General features: G+C 41.8%; 2 protein-coding genes across 8 annotated transcripts; one reads left to right on the plus strand and one right to left on the minus strand.

The window, feature by feature from the left end:
• Window positions 1–45: 45 nt before the first annotated feature.
• LOC129831181 (proteasome subunit beta type-4-like) lies at window positions 46–7,815 on the minus strand. Of its 2 annotated transcripts, none has more exons than XM_055894278.1 (8): window positions 7,727–7,815; window positions 4,381–4,541; window positions 3,652–3,858; window positions 1,471–1,617; window positions 1,135–1,216; window positions 617–733; window positions 399–487; window positions 46–202 (listed from the first exon to the last, which is right to left on the minus strand). In XM_055894278.1, exons 1-8 carry the CDS (start codon window positions 7,733–7,735, stop codon window positions 190–192), a joined length of 825 nt encoding a protein of 274 aa, XP_055750253.1. In that variant the 5' UTR covers window positions 7,736–7,815; the 3' UTR covers window positions 46–189. The 2 variants fall into 2 exon arrangements, with proteins under 2 accessions (XP_055750253.1, XP_055750254.1); XM_055894279.1 differs by having other exon boundaries at window positions 4,381–4,538; window positions 7,727–7,750.
• LOC129831178 (DNA-binding protein RFX5-like) lies at window positions 5,583–18,423 on the plus strand. 6 transcript variants are annotated; one of them, XM_055894270.1, is made up of 12 exons: window positions 5,612–5,645; window positions 7,597–7,688; window positions 9,059–9,204; window positions 9,393–9,426; window positions 9,525–9,607; window positions 10,142–10,225; window positions 12,039–12,167; window positions 12,351–12,467; window positions 12,800–12,878; window positions 12,997–13,195; window positions 13,420–13,514; window positions 13,643–18,423. In XM_055894270.1, the coding sequence occupies exons 2-12, from the start codon at window positions 7,614–7,616 to the stop codon at window positions 14,561–14,563; spliced, it is 1,962 nt and encodes a 653-aa protein (XP_055750245.1). In that variant the 5' UTR covers window positions 5,612–5,645; window positions 7,597–7,613; the 3' UTR covers window positions 14,564–18,423. The 6 variants fall into 6 exon arrangements, with proteins under 6 accessions (XP_055750249.1, XP_055750245.1, XP_055750247.1 ...); XM_055894274.1 differs by lacking the exon at window positions 7,597–7,688 and having other exon boundaries at window positions 5,583–5,645; XM_055894272.1 differs by lacking the exon at window positions 10,142–10,225.
• Window positions 18,424–20,166: the final 1,743 nt, after the last annotated feature.

The raw sequence follows: 20,166 nt of genomic DNA on the forward strand, positions 1-20,166 counted from the left end.
TTTTAAGCCTGACTGTCATTCAAGTTTAAATAACTCACCCATTCAGAAGTTTACAACATTTATTTTTCATATTACAAAAGGGAGGGAGGGGGCCAAATTTGTTACATAGCAGTCCTATCAAAGCGGTAACATTGTAGAATGTAATGGAACAGACCAATAGTGTGGCTTAACGTACAGTCCTTATCGTCCTCATTCAAACCCACTGCAAAAGAAAATGTGCATTCTTGTTACATTGTCATGTGAAATATTCAATGAGCTCTACGTAGTTGTTCAATTAAAATGATATGATCAATTTAGGACAAATGACAACTTTAAACAATTTTCCTCAAGTGATAATACTATGGACCTTTGACACTTATGACTGGACAGTCAAGACCGGTTATGTGGCTATAACTTACCTGACCATGTGGGCAATTTCCCAGTTGGTCTCACAGGACATGGGGCCAACAATCTCCACGCCTTCTTTTGTCACAATGGCAATTTCATGCTATAAATAGAGAAACGGTAACGTCACAAATAGCTACAACACTAGTAGCTTCAAAATAGAAACATTGACATTCCCAATGTGCCGTTGAAAATAACATTACATTCAGGACAGTTCCCGAGACTGACTCACCCTGTTGTAGGAGCGAGCGTCGCGATAGTATAGCACCTTGAGGCAGCGCTCAATCAGAGCCCGGGCCTCCTCCTTCGTGATCTCCACCTTGTTCTCTACCACCTCCCTCATCAGGGGCTGCATGGATACAAAGAATAACCTTACACTAAACAAACCCAGACATACTGCAAGGGTCTGTGTAGAACTTCAACTGTGGAACATCCATTTTTACATACAGTATCAACATGAGGTAACATCTTAATTTTATGCAGAAGCATCATGCAGTACAGATTACTTCCAATTATATTCATACAATTTCTTGTCCCAGAAGGGGTTGCCACTATTTCAATATAAACTAGTGTAGCTCAGCTCTACAACTTGAAAAAGGAATTACAACTTTAGCCAATCTTTCAAATAGAAACTATGGCATCTTATCTTTCAATAGCTAAAGATAAATTATAAACTATGAAACGTACAGAAGTTAATACTGCCACCCAGTAGCAGTCCCCTCGTGTTTATTAGCTCATTTGTCCTCTCACCTGGGCCAGGTAAGCGCCAAACCCTGTAGCCACTGTAGGTGCCTCATAGGCCACACCCAGCTTGTCCACGTAGCCCAGGAAGCTAGAGAAAAATACAAGTTATTAATTTATTTTGTTGTAGCTAGCTACTATAATTATTTATAGCTGCAGATCCCCAGTCAGTTAGATGTTAACATCGAGACCAGGGTAGGAGGTTTGTTAAAGGCAAAAACTAACATGACAACGGGCACTCCCACATTTCTAAGCAATTTTAAGAGCTCTACCTCTTAGCATGAACTCTGATAAGGACAACAAAACAAAAAAAGACTAGTTAAAGATGCTGAAAACTCAGGCCACCTCTTGTCATTGTAGAATCCACCGATGACCACAGTGTTCCACAGTGGGTTCATCTTGCTGCGGCGGTTGTACATTACCCGCGTCAACCAGGAGTGGATGGCTTTTGGGCTGTAGCTGTGGCCGTCACCTAGGAGCTCCTCATCAATCCTGGGACACAAACAGAGAGATCTGATCACTGGTGGTCCTCAGGGAGATAACCAAGCAAAGGAAATGATGCCAGAAATCATTCAAACAAAGCAGCCTCTCCAGAATGTTTCTCAGTCTCTTCCCCACCTTTAAGATGTCTTTAATGCTTCTAGAAAAATTGCAGGACAAGATCAATTGGTGGAAGTCTGCATTACTACCTCAGTGGTACAATAACCCAGAGTCGTCTATTCCTATATATCCCCCAGTAGTCCAGAATGCTTTATATCTTGTCTGAATGTATCCCTCCTTGCTAAATGTTGTAGACATTTGAATAAAAAGTATTTAGAAGATGTAGAAACAGATGGACTACATCTTACAATTTCACATTTCAGTGGTTGAACATCCATTCATATTTTTTTCCCCAGTTTCAACACCACTTGATGGCGATTGAAAGAAAATGTACTCCTTAAACTCCAAATGTATCTGGAGGAACAGAAAAAAACTATCCATATAACAGAGACGAAAGACCTCAGGTGGAATAAGCCTCCCAAACTTCCAGGGGTACCATTGGTCATTTGCTCTGCATTCACTTGCTACTTGGCTAAATCCAGAAGCTTCCTTGTCATGGCATGCAATCGTCATGTTGACCTGCACAGATTACAAATGTTCCTCTGAAACAATCTAAATTAAGATTTGGCCCTATTATTTCTCTTTCCATTTGCGGAATCACCCAACTCCAACTGGTACCTCCAATTGCACCATCCCTACAGTAAAGTGTGGTGGCAACATCATGCTGTGGGGATGTGTTTTGGCGGCAGGGACTGGGAGACTAGTCAGGATCAAGGGAAAGCTGAACGGAGCAAAGTACAGAGAGATCCTTGATAAAAAAACCTGCTCCAGAGCTCAGGACCTCAGACTGGGGCAAAGTTTCACCTTCCAACAGGACAACGACCCTAAGCACACAGCCAAGACAATGCAGGAGTGGCTTCGGGACAAGTCTCGGAATATCCTTGAGTGGCCCAGCCAGAGCCCGGACTTGAACCCGATCGAACATCTCTGGAGATCTGAAAATGGCTGTGCAGTGTCGCTCCCCATCCAACTTGACAGAACTTGAGAGGATCTGCAGAGAAAAATGGGAGAAACTCCCCAAATACAATGTGCCAAGCTTGTAGCATCATACCCAAGAAGACTCGAGGCTGTAATCACTGCCAAAGGTGCTTCAACAAAGTATTGAGTAAAGGGTCTGAATACTTATGTAGATGTGATATTTCACATCTGTTTTTGAACCTGTTTTTGCCTAGTCATTATGGGGTATTGTGTGTAGATTGAGGGGATAAAAAAATATATATATATTTTAAGGACAAGGCTGTAATATAAAAAAAAGTGATAAGTCAAGGGGTCTGAACACTTTCCGAATGCACTGTAGGTAGCACAGGTGACCAGGAAGGATTAGCACAGGTGAGAGAAGGCATACAGTTCTTACAGTATCACAGATGCAGCTTATAGAATGCATCTCTCTACACCTTCTGTATAGGAATGTGTATTGGAGCTATTTATATTTCATATGTGTAATAAAATGGGAACTTCACCCGAAAAGGTTAACATTTGTAAAGCTGATTCTTGTGGACGTGTTATGGACGGCTCTCTCCTGTGCCAGTAACTTTTCGTAGGGAATCGCCACTACATATACTATGAACTACTCTATTTGCTGTGTATGTGCCTGCTTGTGTATTTGCTATATATGTACCTTGGTCCATGATTGTGAAAGGAAATATTCATAACGTATCGGGCTCCCGAGTGGCACAGCGGTCTAAGGCACTACATCTCAGTGCTTGAGGCATCATTACAGACAATCTGGTTCGAATCCGAGCTGTATTACAACCGGCCATGATTGGGAGTCCCATAGGGTGGCGCACAACTGGCCCCAGCGTCGTCCGGGTTTGGCCAGTGATGGCCGTCATTGTAAATAAGAATTTGTTCTTAACTGACTTGCCTAGTTAAATAAAGGAAATAAAAAATATATTTACGTTTCTGAAAGAAACCTTAAAAACTTACACCATCTGTTCGATGATCTGCTTCATGTACTGGTAGTCTGCGTAGTCGCCGGAGGCACCCAGGATGGTGGTGTCGTTCACCTTCATGAGTCGAGAGATGTTACGGAACCGTGCTAGGGAACCATAGGAGCCCAACATATCAGCTGCGATTATGACGCCACCTGTAAACTTCACTCCCAGCACTGATGTTCCTGTCACCATTGGGTTTCTTGAGTTCAGGGTGGGAAAAATGTGAAAGTTTGTCATGAGTAAGTCTTATTAGCTAACGTTACACTACAAATGCAATACAGAGGGATGCATGCTGAACTGTTGGACGTTTATTTAGACTAATGCATATATAATGAAACTATGCCGGGAGTAGGACTAATTAAATAATATGCTTCAATAGTATCCTTTATTGTGGTGAGTTTTGTTAGTTAACTAACTAACGTTACCTCACTGCCATGTCATACTAGCATTAACCACCATAAGTACACTATGATTAGGTAGCCAACTAGCGAGGCATAGATGGGCAATTTATCATCAGCCAATTTGTTGGAAATAGAATAAGAAATCCCGAGAGCATATGAAGTTTAGTTAGATACCTAGCTAGCGTTAGTAGCCCAACATAGCTAGCTAGAGTAGCTACATCGGCTTGCTCCACCATGATGATGTAGCTGACCGAGGAAATCGAAAGCGTGAGGACATTATTAGGGATCTCTACTCAAATGACTCAAAATTATTTACTTACAGCGTGTGTTTGATAGGTCCGCATCCTGGGGTTAGACTACTGCCTGGAAATGAATAGAATTGTCCGGGTTTTGGTCCATTCTCCCAAAAATTGAGTTTCAACCCGCTTGGATCCATGTTGCAAATTTGCGGATGTGACGACAAACCTTGTTTTGTGTTCTGCTGCAAAGAATATGGAATTGTGGGATACAGGAGGCAGACAAATTTAACTGAAGCACAAAATTACATCTCTTATCATCTCTCTTAACAGTAGCATAATCCATACAAGAAACTCAACAATAGCTGTATTAGTTTTATTATAAATGTTCAACAATAGCTGTATTAGTTTTATTACAAATGTTCGATGATTTAGTCCAAATGAAAGGAGTAGAAACAGAGGAGTTAAATTGTACTAAATGCTGTTAGAAGATTAAGTTTACGTATGGTGCGTTCGTAAATTCACTCTGGAGTGCCAGAAAACACTGAGAGTGTGGCCTGGGCGTTCGTAAATTCTGAGCATTTCGCTCACGGAGCATTCAGAGCGGACATTGGACGCTCTGGCCGGGGAGTAGGGTTGATCCAAACGCTTAGACTTCACAACAGCTGTCAAGCAACCAAGCTAAAGTTAGCTAGCTTGCTATCTACTTTCAGACATAAATGAGAGAACACCTCACTCTGACCATTTTTCTCGACCTAGCAGAGCTGGTTAGGCAGTGTTCATGTTATCCAGAGCGTTGGTGACTGTAACTGTGCAACAATTTAAATACGCTTTTTTTGCCGACGTTTACTGACACCGGCCATTTTCAACGGGTGTTGGGTGTTCGTAAATTTATCAGTGCGCTCTTGCCTAGTTAAATAAAGGTTAAATAAAATAAATAAACACTCAGTCAAGAGTGCTTTGAAAACGGATCACCAGAGGGAATTTACGAACGCACCCGTAGTAAACTGATTCTAGTTCTGTGAATAGTGAAAATCCGCCCCAATAGGAAATAACATATTCCCATATGTGTAAACCAATCAAGTTTCTGTCACTAGGCAGAATATTGCCAGACGAGCCATCAGCTCAGTTACTGGGCAGACCAGTCATAACGCCTCCTATCAGAATAATCTTTAGCAAGAAAATAAAGCAATTGAACCAATAGAATTGCAGTTGCACTTGGTATCTGAGTAGAATTAGAACAATCCACCAATTGGAATTGACATTTGCTTTGTAGTCAGGCAGACATAACATAGTTGTCCAATCACAAAAAAATCTGAAAGGGGATTTTTGCTGTAGCTTTGGCTCAGGTACTTTCTTTTTCTTTTATAAAATAAATACTTAAATAGGTTTTTATCATATATATCACAGAATAGTATGTGCAATATAAGCATTACTTTGATTTATTGTTGAAAAAGTTTTAATTCTGTTAGAACTCATGTTTCAAAAGATGTTTCAATGCTCGCTAATGTTAGCATTTAAAGCTAGCCCAGCTAGCTAGCTATCAAGCTTAGCTAACGTTAGTCACTTGCTAAGATTAAATAACAGCATTCAGTGAATCTACAAGTGTTAAATGCCTGTCGAACTTGTTTTGGTATCTTTGTTATATGTGCATTTCAATTCCCAGAAAACTGACAACCAGTGTGTGGCTAGCTAGCCACAGTGAATTGAAACATGTTGTGTGGATAAACCCAAAAAGCGGGAAGTATGCAAATTGTAGAATAGCATATGCCGAGACATGAAAAAGCCATTGTTAACGGTTTCAAATAATTAAAGTTGGTAGCTAGCTAAGAAAAAGACCCGTCATGGCTGGTAGTGTTACTCCAAAACCATGCCTCTTATAGTATTTCGGCACCGTGCTACTGTAGTGACAGCCTGGTGAGCCAGCTTCACAGCGGCTGTACTCTGTCATTGCTCAATGCGCCATTGCATTATGCCTATCAAGCTTTATAATAATGAACACTTCTGTTTTAATTCTCCTACTTAATCGCCCTATTGTCATGTTTTGGAAATGCAGACAGCATCGTGCATGTTTTACTCCCATTTGTTATTATTATTCCAGACACTGATAGTGCGGTAGTGGGAGTGTCGCTGGCTGTTCAATTGACTGATGTGTTTTCTATTTTGGTGAAAGCCTTGTAGCTGTTGCACGCTTCATTGTACTAGATCTTGGCTATACAGTACACACCAGACTTTATCATTTTAAAAAAAATATTAAATGCAAATATTGATAGTACATTGAATATATTGACAGGAAAAAAAATATTATATTTCACTTTTGCAGTACAATCCATTATAAATAATCCTGAATTCATCGTGAATAACGATGAGAGAGAAAGTTACAGAGGGTCAAAGATCATACCCCCAGGCAAGACATGCTAACCTTTCCCCATTACCAATGACAGGAGAGGAGTACGATCTTTGACCCTTTGTAACTTTCTCACTCATCGTTATTCACTATTAATTCGGGATTATCCGTAATCATGGTAGAATCCACATTAGGTTAATGTAGAAGTGTTTAGAAACATATTCTATTCCTATTTACAATAAAGTGACTCCAAAATGACACTACATTATTTACCATTAATTTATATTGGGCACAAAATGATCTGAAACACAACCAAAACGAAGTAGAAATGCAATCAACAAGTTTGTAGTCACAAGCTTGATGTAGTCATTGCGTGCTATGAATATGGGACAAAATACTAAACTTTTGACTACTTTATTTATAAGAATCTTTAGGCGTGTCATTAATTTTGACCCCTACCTTTTTTGAGAAAAAAAGTATTACTTGTTAGACAAAATCAAATCAAATTATATTAGTCACATACGCCGAATACAACAGGTGGGCAGGCACCTTACAGTGAAATGCTTACTTACGAGCCCATAGCCAACAATGTAGTTTTAAAAAATACAGATAAGAATAAGAAATAAAAGTAACAAGTAATTAAAGAAAAGTAACAAGTAATTAAATATCTTTCTCTTAGCAATTGTATTAGTATAAAATAATATAATTTCCCAATTTGTCTAAGCATACAAAATAGCTCAGTATTTCAATTACTTATTTTATACAGTCATTATTGCTCATTTTTTTCAAGGGTGTCAATACTTTCGGCCCCCACTGTATATCTCTCTATTATGCGTGGGAATACTTTGGAACAGATTATTTTACCCATTGGTCAGAATATGCGGTTTTGATTGAACACCATACTTCATTGCATTCCATTAAATCGTATTATTGAACCTGGCTGACAACTCCAGGGTGAAGGAAGTTTCTGATGAACTCCACCAACGGAGTGGAGCAGAGAACAGGCTTTGTGGAATTCAGCTCCGACTACATCGATTCGCCCAAGGTCAATACTTCAAAACATTTCAATTTTGAAATGCTTACCTTGTACATATGTTTGTCCTCTGTAATTGCGTGTCTTTCTTTGTTTTCTGAAATCCATACTTTTCAATATACGTCAATCAAAAACTGCCGACTTGTTCCTTGTTGAGATTCAATTGGCACATGCACACTTGCGCTGAGTTGCCATCTTAGTGCAACAGCAATGAGCAAACAGTCTGTGGTTGTATTTGACTAACATTTATTGAAAAAGTATGGATTTAAGCTGTTGGGTTCTAACTTGAAATATCCTTATTCATGTTACCATATTAGAACTGGGTGTATGGAAATATACTGAGTGAGAAATGGGAGTGCAAAAAGTTTACATTCTATCAGAACATGTTATTGTTAAATCTCATGTATCCTTTGGAGAGGAGAAGGGCAACTGATAAGGTAGGACAGCCATGAGTTAGGGAGGAGTGAAGAATGTGGGCCGAGATGTATTGGCTATCCAGATGTGCAAGGAGGAGCCTCCATCTAGAAGGAGGGTATAAATATATGGGCCTGTGTAAACATGTCTTTGTCTTTTTAGCTGTTTGACCCAATGGGTGAATAAACTTGGTTTGAGCTTTGACTGGTTGTCTGTTAGTTTTTCACTCTGTCAGAACCTAACAAAGCAAACAAAGAAAGGCACGCAACTACAGAGGATAAACATAGGTTAATGGAAGCGTTGCATAATATTTTCGACATTTTTTATTGACCTTGGGCATGTTGTCGGAGCTGAATTCCACAAAGCATTGTCTCTGCTCCACACCGTTGGTGGAACTTATCAGAAACTTCCTTCACCATGGAGTTGAGTTTAGTCAGCTACATTGCACCCTGCCAACTCATATCAGTACTACCATCATCATAGTCAGGTATGATCCTCAGGTGTTACCTTCCTAAAGAGCTGCTATTGTCATTTTCCATTTCGATTTAAATTGGATAAAATGAAGGCTTCTTTTTGTCATCTTTTTTTTAACCTTTATTTAACTAGGCAAGTCAGTTAAGAACAAATTCTTATTTTCAATGACGGGTAGTTCAGGGGCAGAACGACAGATTTTTACATTGTCAGCTCGGGGATTCGATCTTGCATCCTTTCGGTTACTAGTCCAACGCTCTAACCACTAGGCTACCTGCCGCCCTGGGCAGCATTGCTGTTCTTGGGTAGCTTATCAGATGAAAAATCACTAACATTGTGCATGTCCAATAACCAGCATTGTTGAATGTGGAGGGATATATTTTCCATTCTCAACTAAAACTAAAGTGTACTTTTTAAATGTAAAATGACAGCCCCCAGCCAAATGCCATAGTGCTTTGAACAGTTTTATCACATTTACCCTCCTCTCCTAATTTCAGAGGCCTCAGCGTTTGCCACCGCTGTGTGAGCAAACAATGACGGAGGACAGGTTGAAGTCAGACCCCTCCAAGCGGGAGGGTCTGGACTCAGGAGAGGGAGACACAGAGCCTAGCCTGCTGCTGCAGAAACTAAAGAGCAACATCTCGTAAGTCCCACCCCTCTGTCCACACAGCCACTGCTTAAATGATCAAAATGGACAATAAAGATTGTGTCGTATCAGCACCCTCTCCAACATTACCTGCTATTTATCTCATACAGCTAATCCATCAGTCTCATTAGAAAGTCTTCAGAAATGTGTTTGGGTCTAACTGTAATTGTTGTTTCTTTTCGTAGTGAGAATATACAGGGAAAAGTGGACGTTATCTTGGTGAGTGACGAGACATCTTTGGTATTGTATTGTGTATGAATTGCCTTGTCTATGAATGGTCTAAGACCCAGATTCTCCTATGTCTCTCCTACCCACAGCAAGATGTGCAGCGCTTCTCTGACAACGACAAACTCTACCTTTACCTCCAGCTGCCTTCTGGCCCCAGTTCAGGGGAGAAAAGGTGAGCATCATTATCATCAGCAATCACTCTGGGTCTTGCACTCTATGATTGTCTTCCTGGTGGGACATATTTGTGTCTCTTCAGATGACTGAAGAGGCTGATGTATGACCCACAAATCCCATAAAATAGGCCAGTGTATGTGGCGGTAGTGGTTGATAGTGGTTGATGTTTAGCTTCTTTTGTTGTTGCCGCTTGTCCTCAGTGGCATGGTTGAGGTCTTTTTCATGTTGTGCAGCCCCACTGTGGATGGCCTTCCCCCATTTGTTTTATTTCCATTCAGTCCGTTAGAGATGCATTAGGTGTCATGCAATCAAGCATTAAAGCAGTGCTCCATCCAGAGGGGGTGTACTGTACCTACCTACTGGTGGTTTAAGGTTTGTAGAGAAGAAGTTTTGATCTGGATGTTATTGTGTGCTTTTGAGATGCAAAGATTCTGCACAGGTCTGCGCAGATCAACAGATTTCAACAGACCATGCAGATCTATGTATCTCGAACATGCACACGTCTCCAAATTCCACAAACTCTTTTTCTCAGTCTGGCAATGGCCCCGCTGGCACAACTTAGGCGGTGGTGTATTTCTGCATCGATGTCAGCTTTGGAGGACAGAACACTGCCATGGTAAGGGAAGAGGTCCACGTTTTCAAGGGTGTTATTGTCAACATGTACACACAGAAACTCAAGGAGCATACAAAGCTCAATAAAGGTCAGAGATGTACTACATCTGTTTGACAACCAGTGACCCAGTCACATATTGACTTTTTCCCCAGTAACACTTAAAAATATTTATAAATGCTGTTATAAGTAGTTTATAAACTCTTAATTATTTAGTTAATAGTTTATCAATCGGTTAAAAACAGTTATGACACAATGATTGAAATTGTGTGATTGTTATTTTGGTGCATGTCAAAATGTGAGTGCACATTGATTATTATTATTGCCAGTTCCACTGTGCATGTTTGAGCTGGAATAAAACAGCAGCAACATGAACCATGTGCTGGCTTTTCATCTGATTATTTGTTAACCTTTTCTGGGGCTCAGCACCGTTTGGGATGTGCATATCTTCTTACAATTTAAAAAAAAAATCTCACCACCTTAACTATACTAAACAAAAATATAAAGGCAACATGTAAAGTGTTGGTTCCATGTTTCATGAGCTGAAATAAAAGATCCAAGAAATGTTCCATGTGCAAATGCCACAGATCTCTCAAGTTTTAGGCGGAGTGTGCAATGGGCACTCTGACTGCAGGAATGTCCACCAGAGCTGTTGCCAGATAATTGAATGTTCATTTCATAAGCCGCCTCCAACGTCGTTTTAGAGAATTTGGAAGTACATCCAACCTGCCTCACAACCGCAGACCACGTGTAACCACGCCAGCCCAGGACCTCGTCTGAGACCAGAAACCCTGACGGCTGATAAAACTGTAAGGTTTGCACAACCGAAGAATATCTGAACAAACTGTCAGAAACCATCTCAGGGAAGCTCATCTGCGTGCTCGTCGTCCTCACCAGGTTCTTGACTTGACAGAAGTTCGGGGTCGTGTCCGACTTCAGTGGACGGATACAGATGAATCCCGGTTTCAACTGTACCGGACAGATGGCAGACAGTGTGTATGGTGCCGCGTGGGCGAGTGGTTAGCCGGTGTCAAAGTAGTGAACAGCCGGTGGTGGCGGTGGGGTTATGGTATGGGCAGGCATAAGCTACAAACAACGAACACAACTGCATTTTATCGATGGCCATTTGAATGCACAGAGGATATCATGATGAGATCCTGAGGTCCATTGTCGTGTCATTCATCCACCGCCATCACCTCATGTTTCAGCATGATAATGCACGGCTCCATGACGCAAGGATCTGTACACAATTCCTGGAAGCTGAAAATGTTCCAGTTCTTCCATGGCCTGCATACTCACCAGACATGCTACGAATTGAGCATGTACAGGATGCTCTGGATCGACGTGTACAACAGTGTGTTCCAGTTCCCGCCAATATCCAGCAACTTTGCACAGGCATTGAAGAGCAGTGCGACAATATTCCACAGGCCACAATCAACAGCCTGATTAACTCTATGTGAAGGAGATGTGTCACGCAGCATGAGGCAAATGGTGGTCACACCAGATACTGACTGGTTTTCTAATCCACGCCTTTTTTTTAAAGGTATCTGTGACCAACAGATGCATATCTGTATTCACAGTCATGTGAAATCCATAGATTAGGGCCTAATGATTTTATTTAAATTGACTGATTTCCTTATATGAACTTAACTCAGTAAAATCTCTGAAATTGTTGCATTTTAGATTTTTGTTCAGTGTAGTTTCAAAATGTGTACATTGAACTGTCACTTTTTTCCGCCAGAAGAAAAATATATTGTTTTATCAGCAAAAGATGGCTGCTGAGATATACTGATAGCTTTGTTATGTTTGTCCTGAGCAGCAGCAGCAGCAGTGACCCCAGCTCCTTCAACATAGCTGACCAGCTGCACACCTGCAACTGGATCCGTAGCCACCTGGAGGAGCACATAGACACCTGCCTGCCCAAGCAAGACGTCTACGAGACATACAAGTAAGTTATTGTAATGAGGCACAGCTGGGACTGTGAATTAGAAATGTACTTGTGAACCCGGACTACCTGCACATCAGTAAGAAATACTTGTTTTTTGTTTTCCATTGCAAACGCTTTGCTACGGTGTGCCGTAATGAAAACAACACAGCTAATGTTATGATCTATTGCCCCGTAATACCCCAGGAGATACTGTGAAAACCTGCAGCACCGGCCTCTGAGTGCTGCCAACTTTGGGAAGACCATCCGTGACATCTTCCCCAACATCAAAGCCCGGAGGCTCGGTGGCAGGGGACAGTCCAAATATCCTTTTAGTCTGTCAGGAGGTTGTTTTGGGAGGCCCTTTAAGTATTTTAACACAATTTTACTTTTGCTTGCCACAACTGCATTGACACCTGCAAATTAAGTATTCAAGCGTCTCCCTGAATGCTAGATGGAATTCAGGGATTCACCTATACTTCAATGCATCCTATTTGCATCCTATTTTAATATTGTTGCACAATGTGGGAAATGTGGATAGAATGATGCCACCGAGTACAAAGGATCAAACAAGTATTACCATACCCTCTCCACTTATCAATAGGTTGCGGTTCCCTTTTCTGTTTTCAGTTCATCCTTAACTCCTCCTCTGACACGTATTGTTATAGTGGAATCCGTAGGAAGACAGTGCTAAACATGCCACTGTTGCCAAACCTGGACCTGAAAAATGACCCAGTATGTATGACTAGTCAACTGCACTTCCTGTTTATATGATAGGACACAACCATTGCTTTTGCTATAGTTGTGTGCAAAAATGACTCTCAATGGTGATTAAGACTCTTCTTCCATGTAGTCGGAGCTGACGGAGCTGGTGCAGACCTACAAGCAAGAGGTGACGGAGGCGGCTTGTGAGCTCATCTGTGATTGGGCCCAGAAGATCCTCAAACGTTCCTTTGACACAGTGGTCGAGATCGCCCGTTTTCTTGTGCAGGAGCACATCGTCAACCCACGCTGCAGCCAGGCTGAACTCGTCACTTCTGCCGCAATGGCAGGTGAGTCTCAACAGCCTGACACGAACTACGCCAAATATTAACCTTTGACCCCAGTTGTCATTTATTTGACCTCCTCTTTCATATGAGCCCATAAGTTTTGTATGGAAAATATTCAGTTTCCTCATCTCCATTACACTGTGTTCATTCATCTCCAATACCATCCGCAACCATCTCATGATTGGAATTTCTTGTAACCATCAGTCATTTTTCTTTGTGTCTCACAGGAGGACCTGCAAAGCCCCACAAGGTGATCAAGAAGAATCCAGTACCGTCAAAAGGAGGTGGGCCGGAGACAGAAGGGAGCAGCTCTGATGCTAAGGTAGCGCATCAACAATACCCTTTCAAAGACTAAATGCAAAGTACAGAAACATACTTCTCAAAGTTGTAATAATGAGCCATATCTACTCATATCGACTTTATGTAACACAATGATGTTGTTTCTCTCAGAGGGATAAAGAAGTTGGGGATCAGTCGTCGCCAGGGACACTGCAGTCCAGTGACAAGCCAACCAAAGGGGCGGAGTCAGTACGCCCGGGGGATCGTGACCTGCAGGTGGAGGCTCTGATGAAGCACCTGCCCCGAATCCTGCCTCGCAGCTCCGTCCCGGAAAAGTCCCAAGGCGGCGCTCTCCCCATCATGATCCTCCCCCACACCGTCAGCCTGTCCTACCCCGAAAAAGCCCCGCCCGTTACCATGGCGCCTGTGGCAACGTCGTCGGTGGTGCAGAGGGCCCGTGCCGTGACCAAACGGGCCCTCGAGGCTCCGACTGCAACCAGCGGCGGCCCCGGGCCGGGAGGCACGCCGGGCAAGCGGAAACGAGGACGACCCAGGAAGCCACGGCCAGAGGACACCACCTCTCCGCAACCGCCCCCTCCGTCCCTACCTTCGGTCAACCAAGCCCCCATCATGAAGTCCCTCACCGGAGGGGTGATCCAGAAAGCCTGCTCGTCCTCCTCCTCTTCCCAGGTGGTGGAGGTCGTGTTCCAGGACCAGCATGCCGTGGTGCTCGGCCAGCTACATTCGGTAGCGGACTCTGGCAACCCAGAGCACCGGGGTGTGGTGCTTGAGACTGACCCACGGCCCCTGCTGCTGCTGCCAGGGACCAGCCACACAAACTGGGACGTGGGCAGGGCCATGGTAGAGGTCATCCAGAGGGCACCGAGACCCCCCACCACCAAGAACAACAACAACTCCCAGTCTACCCCCCAGCACCGCCTGCCCCTGCCCACTTTGCTGGAGGATCGAGGTCAGGTGGAGATCACCCTCACTCCCACGGAGCCTTCGGAAGATCTGCCGACCCCCACCACCCAGGCTAGCTCGGAGGGCCGCCCTGCGCCTGATGACAGCACTAAGGTTGAAAGACCCTAGCACTGGCCCTCCCAGTCCCGAACCTCACCCTCCTTGTCCCAGAGACTAGGGAGCACTAAGGGACTTTATACTACCCTCAGCATGAGGATAACCACGCCCAATCCCCCAATCATCTTCTCCCAGGTAGCAAGCTTCATCTTGCTCCACACAGTCCCTCTCCCATCTTACCGATTAGTGGAAATCCGAGATTGGCGGCACAGAGAGCCAAGATTGATGGAGCCAAACCCCTGTTGACCTTCCATTAGTCCTTGCATTTGACAATGTAAAAAGGTCAGTTTATAACTCTCTGCTGTGACTCTAACTGCATGTTTTTCTTTGTAATTGTGAGCGAAGAGATAGATAAAGGCGTCTCCATATTCCTGAGATTGGATTTCTTGTAGTTCTGATGATGAGGAGGGGCTATTTACGGGTTCGGACCATTCGAGGTTCTAAGTGCTACTCTCCCTGAGAGGAACTCCCCTCAAAGCGTTCTTTTTTAAATCTTTGGTTGTGTTATTTTGATGTTTGTAGTTGTGCTTTCAAATAGACTTCCAGAGTAAAGGCGTCCGCATGCTTCCCAGACTAAACAGTTCGGAAGAGTTTGTGCATATATTATGATGACATCATCATGTTCGGGCACATGCAAAAAAATTCTAGAGGCAAGCCGAAGTCGGTAGCTGAAGTCTACGCCCCTTCGTCAGTGATTGATCAACGGTCGGGATTCTTCAATAAAGTCTTTGTTGTCATTGAACAAGAGACGACTCATTTTCATGCACATCATTTCATTTAGAAATACTGCAACAAACATCTTAGTTAGATGTAAAATTGCGCGACTAAGATCTTTGTAAAAACGTCTAAATTAATGACAGATTTTTTGAGTTATCTTAGATGAATTCTGTCTATTTAGAGGAAGTGTATACTGACTCCGGCTTCTCAAAATGGACAAACAGTACTATTGCTGCACCGTCGTTGGGTTTGCCAAGCCAAGAGTGGCTAGTCGGCAACCACACTGAAGCATGCTGACGCCTTAAGAAAGGAGAAGGCATGACACTGCTGGTGGAACTACATTTAAATGATGCCCCTGTCAGGCATCGGAACTGTATTCTAAAACATTATGTGACAAGATTGTGAGTTTGCCCCCCTTTCCCCAAAACCCCTAAGCTGGAGTATGACGGAAAAGCGAGCACTTACCTGGGCGTAATTCCAATATTACAGCACTTCCTGTTAGCGACTTAGTGTAGATGACAAAACATTATAGACACCATATAGGCAAGACTATGACAAACAGTCGTTTAGGTTTGCCTTTGTATTTTGAATTTACAGCACCTCAGACAAAGGAATCAAAGCACAAACCTGCGAGCCTAGTGTAAAATCTTGAGCGTGGCAAAGAGACTTAATGGAATATTAGAGCTGATTTCGTAAATAATTTAGCCTGATGCTAATGTAGTTTGCCAAACCATTTTTTATAAGTACCTGTATAAACTCTAGTACAATAATATCATTTTCACAATTTCAAACTGTCTGGCAGAGACAACTGTTGTTTAGCCACCATTGCCAAACTTTCAACCTCTGGCTTTGCCTAGGGGTGCATACATCTTATGTGGTTTACGTAGCAGTACATGATAATGTAAGATACTGATACCCTTCTCTCCAAACCCAGCATATCATCCAAAGTATGATCAACCTTAAATAGGCTGGTTATGTGTTCTTTTTTTATACCTTCCATCCATTGACAAGGGAAGATTTCAATTTGTAATCTCCAGCCTTAGCCCTTTTGGAATTAAATTGAAACAGATGTCAAGAATATTTGCACTGATATGAAGAATGCAAAAAGGGAAGAGCCTGTTAGTTAATAATAGTAATGATTACTAGAAATTATAAACTGGGTGGTTCGTGCGCTGAATGCTGATTGGCTGAAAGCTGTGGTATATCAGATTGTATACCGCAGGAATGACAAAACATTTATTTTTACTCCTCTAATTACATTGGTAACCAGTTTATAATTGCAATAAGGCACATCGGGGGTTATGTTTAAAGGCTGTATTTAGGCACTCCCCGTTGCGTCGTGCTAAGAACCGCCCTTAGCCCGTGGTATATTGGCCATACACCACATCCCATCGGGCCTTATTTCTTAATTAAACAATGATTAAAAACATGATTGTTATGCTTGAGGTAGTTTTGGAACAAGCAATGTTAGCTTTATTTTTCAATGGAGTTGATTGTCAAATTTGACTGAATTGAGAATAAGCACAACAGAATTATACTTTATTATTAGCTTATGCCACGTTATTGTCCTATTGTAAACTATGGGCTTATGAAGAGACAAACTGGATGTAAATTCATGGTGCATACATTTGGTGCTGTAATGGTGATGACTCAAGATTGTCTACACACTACGCTATTTTCCCGGGAAACAGGGAATCCCTGTCTGTCTTCAAACCCTGTAGATTTTCTTCCCTGCCTGTATGTAGTACAGGGGTGACCAACCATAGACATACATGTGGCCAACCTTCTTGAGGCAGGCTTTTGTCCCTGCCCTGTTCTTACACACCTGATTCTATTCTACTAATCAACTGCTCATTATTAGCTAAATCAGTTGTGTTAAAGCAGAGCTAGAACGAAATCCTGCACACTTTGTAGCTCCCCGGTGAGGACGGTGTGCCGCCCCTGATCTAGTATATTCTATTGGTCTGTTAATTGTGTAATTACATGTGCATAGTTATAGTAACTCACCTTATCCTCATTCATGACATTGGACTATGAGCTAGCAATGATCTCCCGAGTTGTATTAGTCAATCGACAGATCAAGTTAATATCAGTAAAAGAGGTAGGTTTGAATGAAGACTACAGATTAACTGTAGGCCCAGGGGACTTACATGGGAAACCTCTTCCATAAATAAGTATATGTCCTTTAGTGTGCAGTCAAATGAGTATTGCAGTAAGTGAATGAGTGAGTGGGAGAACTTTCACTGTGGAGCCACGGTGCTCAAAAGAAACGGGTCAGAGAATCAAAGATAAGGATCGGGATACGGGTAGCAGTGCCTTGACCTTAACTGCCGGTTAAACCACATCATGACCGACCACGGTCAAGCTTTGCAGATGCTCTGTTGATGGTGGTAACACTCTAAACTAGCCCGGCTAGCTATGTAGGGGTTAAGTAGCTTCATAGCTTTGCTTTGCGGTTTGTTTGAGTTCATGCAAATAAAAAGATTGCAAATTAGTAATTTTGCTCTTGTTGTTGTTTTATCAAATCTATGAAAACATTTTATCATATGTGCTTTTGTGGATATAAGTCTGTGAAGTTTCATTTATTGTACAGGTCACTTGAAGTGCAGTTTTAACATGAATGTCTTTGAATTTCAAAGACACTTACAGTTCAAAGAAACCTATCCATGCATGGTTTTATGTGACAGTGATTCTATTACTCTAAAATAAAAAATAAAAACACTGTTACTCCTAGCTTAGAAAAATGTCAAAACTTAAAATGTATTGACTAGGGGTTTAAAAATGGGATGTGTTATCTGTTTTAGTTTACATGTATAACCCCCAGGTTGTGTTTTGCACTTTATTCATACCGGAAGATTAACTAATTTATAATTGGTGTACACATAAAAACAGAATCCTGATTTGATAATTAAGTGTCACACCTTACATGTTAGTAATTGTATACATGCGACTCTGAATGCCCTTGTTTGAAATTGTTTCCAATTCGTTTTTTTGTAAATCATCGTCTCAGAGATTTTGTGACATTTACATCTATGCTTCCTTTAAAAAAACACAACTAAACAAAATGATACCAACGACTAATGTGAATATATTTTCCTATGCTGACTGTAATAAATGTTGTTAAAGGTAACTGGAGAGATGTTACAGTAGGTGTTGATCGTTTCTGTGTCATTTTTTAACTCTTCCCTTAAAGTGGCAATCAGCAGTTGAAACAATAAGAAAGTGTCCTCTGTTTTGTTAAAAGGCTGAGGGATGGGGCTAGAGAAATGTAACCACTTCATAGACAGAGCTATGGATGCAAGGACTGACAATCCATGATATCACAATTATAGTTTTAGTCATGTTTTGAGGCTATACAGTGTACATTTACTTTGGGAGTAAAACAAGATTGTATTTTGGGTTCTTAGGGGGTATGAGAGTTGAACTTAGCTCATGAGGCATTTATAACCCACTGGGCACAAATTGGTTGAATCAATGCTGTTTCCACTTCATTTAAATTACGTTGAACCAACGTGGAATAGACGTTGATTTGACGTCTGTGCTCAGTGGGAAGCTATATTCTTCCAAGAATTAATGGGTACGTATAATTCATTTATAAATCCAAAAATCGATGTGGTGTAGTTACTGCAGATTGCCCCTTTAAAGACACACTCCAGCTATTGTTTTACTTTTCCTGTTTAAAAATAATATCCCACATATAAAGACAGTAATGTACAAACAATTAAGGGTGAAAAAATGTTTTGAGCAAAATAGTTACCTTTTTTACACAAGTGTAAACTTCATCGAGTAGGCCATTCAATTCAATGAGTTGGTCTGACGGTGCCCTCAGATGTCATCGGCCTCCCGGCTAGCTTGCGGAAAGCTAGAGAAGCAATATAGAACATAAGAGGAAAGCCCCCCCCTCCCACTACCTATTGTGACTTTTGTTAGGTAAATCAGGTGATAAATTAGCTGAAAAGGAGACTGGAGTAGGACTTTAAGAAAGGGAGAGGCAATGGAGCTGTTTAGGTTTATTTGTGTTTAATTTCTGCTTTGTTGTTTGTACTTATATATACAGTATATATAAAGAAATATGATCAAGAGGCCTTTGCTTTGAGCTCTTCCTAATCTCGGAACCCATATTAAGCTCTTCCAGACCAGATGCTATGATGTTCCCGTTTGGCTCAGTTGGTAGAGCATGGTGCTTGCAACGCCAGGGTTGTGGGTTCAATTCCCACGGGGGGACCAGGATGAATATGTATGAACTTTCCAATTTGTAAGTCGCTCTGGATAAGAGCGTCTGCTAAATGACTTAAATGTAAATGCTATCACTGGAGAGTAAGGAGATTCTACAGTCATATGAATCAAATTCAGTCAATGATTGAATTGAAGTTTTCTCTGCCTGGCCACAGTGGCTAAGGGTCCCAATTTTTTTTTTTTTTTCCTGCCAAAGTATTTTCAGAATCGCAGCCCTAAATTATGAAAAGTATGTTATGTATTGTCTATTCATTTGCTTGTAGTTTGGGTAGTGTACCACAATGCACTTTCTGGTCCCAATGATCAACCTATTTACAGAAATTCACCCGTTTTACTGGTACCAGGGATTTTACTGTACCACAGTGGAGTAAAAGGGAAATGAGATTTCAGGCCAAGGACTGGTGTCTCTTCCCACATTGGCCACCGGGTGGCATACTATGCACAGACCAGTAGAGGCTGGTGGGAGGAGCTATAGGAGGACAGGCTTTTTGTAATGGCTGGAATTGAATTAGTGGAACTGAGTCAAAAATGTGGTTTCCATATCTTTGATGTGTTTGATACGGTTCCATTTATTCCAATCCAGCCATTACAATGAGCACATCCTCCTATAGCTCCCCCCACCATCCTCCACTGCCACAGACATATGCAAATTAACGCAGTGA

Source organism: Salvelinus fontinalis, chromosome 32 (assembly GCF_029448725.1).
Source record: "Salvelinus fontinalis isolate EN_2023a chromosome 32, ASM2944872v1, whole genome shotgun sequence".
NCBI lineage: Eukaryota > Metazoa > Chordata > Actinopteri > Salmoniformes > Salmonidae > Salvelinus > Salvelinus fontinalis.